Below are 8,051 nucleotides of genomic sequence, written 5' to 3' on the forward strand. Positions count from 1 at the left end.
GAAGTGAGTGGCAGTGACGAGGACTGGACTCTGGTGTCACTGATATGGAAGAGAGCATGAATAATGTCTAAATTACATGAATGGGTTACAACTCAGCAGTGTGGTTTCTTAGGTTCCTGTCTGCTTCATTCATCCTTAGCTGGGGTCTGAGATGGTCTCTCCACCTCCTGTGACTATTTTAAGATTAAAAAAAAAAAAAGCTCTTTCCTGACAGGCTTGAGAAAGACACCCACCACCCTTCATCCTAACGGTGGAGGAGTGGAAGGAAGCATGAGGCCTTAGCAGTATCATCACAAACGCACACACACAAACGCACACACACACACACACGCACACACACACTCATTCACACACACATGCACATACACGCACACACACACACACGCACACATGCACATACACGCACACACACACTCATTCACACACACACACACACACACACACACACACGTACATCCAGACGTCATCCACAGAACCAACTTACCACACACACACACACACACAAGGGTAGGCACGCACACACAGGCACTGCGCACGCACACATCCGCACATCATTCTCAGAATCCTCTTGCCACACACACACACACACACACACACACATACAGACACCTTGATAGTTATTCCACAAACCCACAGATTGATTGTGTATGTATGCAGAACTCAGAGATTCGTTCCTCTGGGAGAAACACTCTGAGTCACACAACAGAATATGGGGGTGAAAACCTTACCCTGCAAGTCTACGTTATGGTGCACTCCCATGTGAGTGAACTCTTCAAATCACTCAGAAAGGTCAAACCTTTTGGGAACTCATGCAAAGTAAATCATGCATAAACTCCAGAGAAGGCAAAAACCCATAGCTGTATTTGATAAAGACCAGTGAGTTCGTAAATGTATTTGCTTAATGTAATCTTGTTGAGCAGACACACTCTGAGGCATGCTGGGATACACAGCGTGAAACTGTCAATAAAGTAATAACAGTATGAAGACATAAAATGCTTCTTTACAGGAACCAAATGTATTCACAACATCAATACCCCAGCTATGAGGATTATTGATTATTGATTTTAAAGATAGTGCAGAACATGTGCTACTCTGTGCAATAACGGACAAATGTATCTGTCTTGCAGGTGTTTCAGTCAGGCATGTTGCGTTTACGGTGCATAAGCACAGTCCGATCGTGGGGAAAAAACCTCATGACAGAGCACAGAGTCACTGAGGTGTGAGCCACATTCAGCGAGCCTCACTTTCAGACACAAACCATGTCCCTGGACACACCCCAGCCCAGCCTTTTCACCCCCACCCCCAAAATCACCACCCCTCCCACATCCATGCTCCCCACCTCCATCCTCACGAGCTCCGTGGACACCAGGACGGAGCCAGGCGTCACGTCCAGAACGACCTTCCGTGCCGTCACCTTGACGACCAACGAGACTGCCTTTAACTCCACCCAGATCCCAGCGGCGTCGGTGGAGCATGCTGGAATGGGCATGGTGCTTGTTCCGTTTGGGATCATCACGGCTATCGGGCTGGCAGTAGTTGTGGTGAGCGTGTTTTTGTTTTTTTCCAGGTGGACGGAGAGACAAAGAGCAGAGTTTTGTCACCAAAGTGAAAGAAAGAACTCTGAGAGCAGATAACAGAATGCAGGACAGGAACTGTCATAACAACAAGCTACGGAACTCATCAGAAAAGTTCTAAGAATGTTCAGAACTTCTGAGAACCAATCAAATATTCAAATCCAGGGCAGCACAGTGATGTAAAAAAAAAAAAAGGGCAGACAGAGGATGTGACCAGATTTGAAATATGTTCAGTGTCACTGGATTCACAGCAAGGCTTTTCATACCTGCCCCATTTTCCTTAAAACTCCTACAATACCTTGTCTTTTAGCTATTGCTGAAAGGTTTTCCAAAAAAAAAAAAAATTCACTATCGAGCACAATGGGTAATGGATCTTGGCCTCTTCTAGGACTCACTTTGAGATGTTAAACGACTCTCTGGTCATGTGTGTACGTTCACATTTTGTGACTTGGACTAATACGCTTGCTGTGTGACTCTCTCCTAGCTGCTGTACATACGTAAGAAGAAAAGGTATGACAATGTTTACTGCCTTCTTTTCCACCAACACCCAACACAGTCCCAGTTCACTGTCTGAACACCTGTTAAAACAATACATTAAGCATTGAGGCTACATAGCCTGTGTGGTTACTATAGAAACCATCTCCATCCATGCTGTGTGCTCTGGTCTTGCTTTTCGGGCCGTGTGGGGCAGACTGGAGAAGCTGAGACACCAGCTCATGCCGATGTATAACTTTGACCCGGCCGAAGAACAGGACGACCTGGAGCAGGAGTTACTGGACCACGGTCGGGACGGAAGCCCGGCAGGGCCAAACGCCAAGGTAAAGCGCACACACACACACACACACATTTGATCTGCCTCTCAGTACTATGGCTCCTGCTTTATGTACATGGGGCTTTTCACGAACAGACATCACCACAAAATCAACTTTACAAACTGAGTTTGGTTTTATTCTCAAATGTGTTCTGTAGTTGTATATAGTATAGATGTGAAATGGAGTTATGATGTGTGTATTTTTGGTAAACATTGTTTAACCTGGACGTGATCAACGTAGGCCGAACTGGTTGTTGTAGTTTGGAGATTTGCCAGCTGTTGTGGCCAGACCAGTGGGAACACTGGTTGTTTGAGATGTGCAACAATAATTTTCTGTCATTTTGTGAAAGAATTCATCTCTCTTTTTCTTTTGTTGTCTTTTTTTTTCTAAAGTTTTGACGCATGGCTGTGTTGTGAGTTAATTTTTGGTAAAGTATTTGCCATTGTCCATATTGATCATTGTGTGCTTCACTGTCGCCATAGCAACAAATGTATCGTTTTACATTCTACAGACTCTCTCTCTCTCTCTCTCTCTTTTTCTCTCTCTCTCTCTCTCTCTCTCTCTCTCAACATACTACATGTCCCACTTATTGACTCACCTTACTCCATCTGTTCCTGTTTCCATCCACAAAGTGAAAACCAGTAACTCATTAACTTTCTATGTCTGTGAGTTGGTGTGTCTGGCTTTTTGGTTGTCTGCCTCTTAATCATGGCCAGTGTTGTGTGTGTCTTTTTGGCTTAACTCAACTAGACCACACACTGCAGCACCATCTTCATCTCGCAACCGTCAAATACCTGACTAATCATTAACGGGCAGGTGGTGTGTGTCTGTGTGTATGTGTGTGTGTGTGTGTGTGTGTGTGTGTGTGGGCTTACACACCCACTATGCCACAGCACATTACAAAACATTTTTATAGCACAGCATGCATACTTGAACATACTTGAATGCCTAGGTTATGCAGGTCACCGTAACATTAGGACTTGTTTTCAGTGCAGAAAATGAAACGTAACCCTCGTTTCCAAATGCCACGCTCAGCACAGACTGACCTGGCACTGGACACTGGTGTTCTCCAGAGGTCACTGCTGATACTCTCCATCGGGTCTCTGCAGTGATGGAGTCTTGAGAGATGAGTGGTTGAGTGAACTAAACAGGACGTCTGATGAGCTCGCTGTTGTTCCTCACTCCCTCTGTCTCTCTGTCAGACTCTGATGGCAGGAGGACAGGCCAGTGCTCAGACGTCCAGTCGGCTAGTCTTCACCGATGTGGCTGACGCCATTAACGCATGACAGGAACCATGCCCTCTAAAGGAGATGCTCAGAAGGACAAAGAGAAAGACAAAGAGGGGGACAAAGAGGAAGAGAGTACAAGAGATTTGGGAATTTCTAGACTCTTGATACATGAGGGATTGACCAGCTGAATCGACAGGTTGGTGTAATCTGGAAAAGGCTCTAGAACGGCTGGGTGAAGTCGCAAACACAAGTTCTTCCTGAGCCATCCAGCCTCTGTCTGCCTCACAGCGGAATCGCAAACTGCCCCCTTTTTTTTTTTAATGAGGAAAAAAAATGTACTATCACCCAGCAGGAACTCTCGATTCTCATTCATGGACACAGAGAGTACGAGTCATTAGATATCGAATATTTTATTTAAAAAAAAAAAAACAAGTGTTTGAAGGAAAATGGTTGGCAGGTCCATGATGTTTCTTAATTGACATCTGCTATTTATTCACACTTCAGTTTAAAGCCACTGTATGAAAAATCATATGAAAGAATGATATGTTATGAAAAAAAAAACAAAAAAAAATGCAGAGGAAGAAGACACACCTATAGACAATACAGGAGTGCTGTTGACGACTGTGAGTTTGCTGAGTTCTTCAGTTCCCAGGACTCTGTGTTCTAGAATGTTTTTGTGGTCATGCTGTTTCACAATAGACTTGTTTGTGTTCTTTGTCATGGAATGAAGGAACGGGCTGTGTTTTGCATAGCATCTTTTGAAGCTAACTGCACTTTGTGCTGGCCGGTAACTATGACTACCAGCCTGAAGTTGGACAATCATAAGTATCTCTTAATACTCTTTCAGTGTGCCCCCATCTATACCTGATCCACACAATGTTTAAAAAAAAAATCCTGTTTCACATGGAGGTTGCTAGTAATTCAGATATTTGTAGAGGCTGATTGCGATGTTATGCCTGTAAGAGTGTTGGATCTAGAAAACTCTAGAATGAGACATGAGGCACATTATCAAGCAGTTTCTAGAAGTTTCTGTTCCTGTGCATTTCAGTGTGACAGTGCTCTTCAATAAGTCATTGTTGTAACAACCATAAGGGATTTATCGCAGGGAATGTACATCTGTGTGTGTGTGTGTGTGTGTGTGTTAGTGAGCCTGAGAGAGACAGTGGAAAGACATCAGTAGGGATTCTGTTTGATTTCAGTCTGTGTAATATGAGGATGGTAAAGAGAAACTGGGCAATGTTTTTAACAAACTTTTATCACAATGGGAATTAATAAAGGAATTGCTATTTAACAGACTTTTATCACAACGGGAGTGAATAAAGGAATTGTTATTTTGATTACTGTACTCTCTGTATGTCTTAACTGTATAAATTCGTTCCCGCATACATAACAATCTCATGTGTTAACTTCTCTGAAAATGTGTGAGCTCAGTTCCTCAGCTGGACTCAGTAAACACCGCTCATTTATCTCTAACTTGAGTTAACAAGACTTTAACTCAACAAGACTTTAATTAGCAACATCTGCTTCACTCAGTCCAGAAAACAAGTCTTAATGTTTTTTAATAATGATTAATGTTGTCAAGTAAAGAGAGGAGGTTTTGCAGCGCTACGGATAAAATGCCATTGAACCTGATTTAAAAAGGGCTGATACATTTTAACTGGAGTGATCAATTGAAACTGGACTGATCAGTGTAGACTGGACTGCTCGGGTCCAGCTCAGGAGCAGTACTTTATGAGGAGATGTGAATAGAACCATATCACATCACACCGTATCCTGCTGTCAATCACCTTTTAAACTTACAACTAAAGCATTATGTCCTGTAATGAAAATAAAAAAGCCACTCATGTTAATTTTTAAATCAAGTCAAAATCATAATGTAAAACGAAACTGAAATGACATCTAAGCGTAACTCGAAGTTTAAATCTAAATTCAAATCTAAATCAGGTGTGAACAGGGAAAACCCGAAGAGAGAAGTGCAAAAGAAAACAGATGAAAATGTAAGCGATCCATTGCCTTTATTTGACAGAAATACAGTTACAATGGCAACAACTGCACAATTATCTGGATAAAAAGCATGGAAACAAATAAACACCAACCAAACAAAACCAGTAACAGAGCAAAAACCAAAAGGATAGCCCATGGTTTTCTCATGTGAGTAGAGCTGTGGGGGACTTCATATGGTCTGGTTCAAGGCATTGGTGAGTCAAGTTTTCTGTGCACGCATGGACTGTGTTGTGATGTGAGCCTGAGAGGAATAATTGTGTATCTAAGCTTTGCTGACATACCCATGCAAGTAGTTACATTGAGCTTAACATGTTCTCTGTCTGGAATACACTTCAGGATTCCTACAGTTTGACTAATTTCTAAATTCTCTACAGGAAATGAGCAGTGAAAAAATATTTTTAAAAAAGTTAAACATCAGTTGTCAGAGCAATAACAGCATTTCAAAATCATACAAAAATAAATCAGCATTAACAAACCAAAACAAAACATACAAACAAATGTAAAAAAACAAAAAAACAAAAACAAAGCTGTATTTGTAAATGCCCAAATTGTTCCTTCTGAGCCGAGTCAGAAACCCCGAGAAAACTCTATGGTCTACGCTAAATAAAGGGAGGTATGAATGTCTGTATTTGAGGTCTAGGTTCTGAGGTATTTGTCCTGTCACAACCTCGAAAAAAACATCTTTTTGATCCTCTGTATACTCTCACACATTCCATATCTTATCGGACGCAAAAGATCTCGATTTACAGATTGCCCTGCGCTGACTGTCTGAGACTGTTTCTGAACACTGTTTCTGAACACTGTTTCTGAACACTCAGGACGGAGAGAGCGAGAAGCTCCGTCCTCTGGGCTGCTGGTGGACAGAACCGTGCCATCTTAACGTTCTGCATTAAAAACACACACCAGTGGGGACTGCATTTTACCGAAACCGAGCCACCCACTTAGCTCCGTTACAGCAGCTCAGTAACCGTGCACTTCTATAGTAGTTTCACATCGCAAAGCACTTCAGCCTCTGTGTGAGTAAACGGTCCATACCTTAAAAGGCTTTCTATATTATTTAACCACATTAATCACCACACAGATAGTTAAGAGAGATGAGTAATTTCCACACACAGTGCTGCAGTTACGTTGTGAGGTACAGTTCTAACGGACAGGGAAAAGAAAGAAAAGCACAATCCACAGATGTGGTTAACTGACACCATCAGCAGATAGAGAGAGAGAGAGAGAGAGACAGACAGAGAGAGAGAGAGAGAGAGAGAGAGAGAGAGAGAGAGAGACAGAGAGAGAGAGAGAGACAGAGAGAGAGAGAGAGAGAGAGAGAGAGAGAGACAGAGAGAGAGACAGAGAGCGAGAGAGAGAGAGACAGAGAGAGACAGAGAGAAAGAGAGAGAGAGAGAGACAGAGGAAACACCACGTGACAAAACTGACAACAGAAGGAGACACCACATGACAAAAGGCTGCAATTTCAGAACAATGTAACGAATATGAGACAAGTAAAAAAATATTAGAGTAAAAAAATAACATCATAAAATACTTTTTTTTTTTTTTTTTAATTGTTTTGCGGCTGAAACATTTTTTGAGGTGGAGGTGGTTTAGATGTTGGTGGTGCAGATTTTAAAAGACAAAACAACAGATCCTTTAAAAACAGATCCTTTAAAAACTCTGATTATGGGTCTCCATACGTGAGGCATGTGATGTTCTGTAAAAAAAAAAAAAAAAAGAAAAAAACGAAAAAAAAAAAGAAAAACACGGCTTTCCTCTTCTCTCCTGGTGTGTCTCTCACTTTTGTCATTTAAACTGATCCAAACCTGCACACGACCTTCACCAGAATGACCACAGTCACTTTTCCTTTTCTTTATGCTGAACTAAACAACCCTCCATTCATCAGACGTAATTAAAACTGCAATCAATCAATCAATCAATCAATCAATTAATCAATCAGTCAGTCGAACGCAAACACGCGGGACCTGCCTGTCTAAGAGCACACCCTGTTCCTACAGTAAATAATACTAATAATACAACCCCCCCCCCCCCCCCCCAAAAAAAAACCCCAACAAAAATACAACACTCAGTGGAGGTTTTTCAAGCTTTGGCAAAACCAGCGTCATCTCTGGGCTTTGTGCAGATGTCCTGAGAAGCAAACGGCCAGAGTAAAAGAAGACACTGGAACACGGGCCGAAAAAACAAACAAACAAACAAAATCTTTTTCTTTTCTTTTTTTTTTTTTTTTTTTGGTTTGCAATTAAAAATTAAAAGTGGCAAACTGGGCACCGACAGGCAGCGTTACACACGTGTCCAAAACCCTCCCGCTGGCTCGTGGAGCGTAACCGTTCTAAAATAGATCTGCTGAGGCTTTCAGGGGGGCGTCGTGGGGAAAACCCTGTGTGCGAACACAGAAGTCCTGAGTCGAGGGTTTGAAAGGCAAGTTTCTG

The 8,051-nt window shown here is 42.2% G+C and overlaps 1 protein-coding gene across 1 annotated transcript; it reads left to right on the plus strand.

Annotated features, from left to right (window-relative positions):
• The first annotated feature begins 1,259 nt into the window (after positions 1-1,259).
• Positions 1,260-3,672, plus strand: c6h3orf18 (chromosome 6 C3orf18 homolog). The gene is made up of 4 exons (XM_030778457.1): positions 1,260-1,541; positions 2,059-2,084; positions 2,266-2,392; positions 3,589-3,672. The coding sequence occupies exons 1-4, from the start codon at positions 1,260-1,262 to the stop codon at positions 3,670-3,672; spliced, it is 519 nt and encodes a 172-aa protein (XP_030634317.1).
• The last annotated feature ends 4,379 nt before the right edge of the window (positions 3,673-8,051 follow it).

Source organism: Chanos chanos, chromosome 6 (assembly GCF_902362185.1).
Source record: "Chanos chanos chromosome 6, fChaCha1.1, whole genome shotgun sequence".
Taxonomy (NCBI): domain Eukaryota; kingdom Metazoa; phylum Chordata; class Actinopteri; order Gonorynchiformes; family Chanidae; genus Chanos; species Chanos chanos.

What these genes read in the sequence shown, in the direction of transcription:
- c6h3orf18 (XM_030778457.1), top strand. Translation starts at nt 1,260, where the DNA reads ATGTCCCTGGACACACCCCAGCCCAGCCTTTTCACCCCCACCCCCAAA. An exon ending in TACATACGTAAGAAGAAAAG is followed by an intron (nt 2,085 to 2,265) that starts GTATGACAATGT and finishes CGTGTGGGGCAG; the next exon opens with ACTGGAGAAGCTGAGACACC. An exon ending in CGGCAGGGCCAAACGCCAAG is followed by an intron (nt 2,393 to 3,588) that starts GTAAAGCGCACA and finishes TCTCTCTGTCAG; the next exon opens with ACTCTGATGGCAGGAGGACA.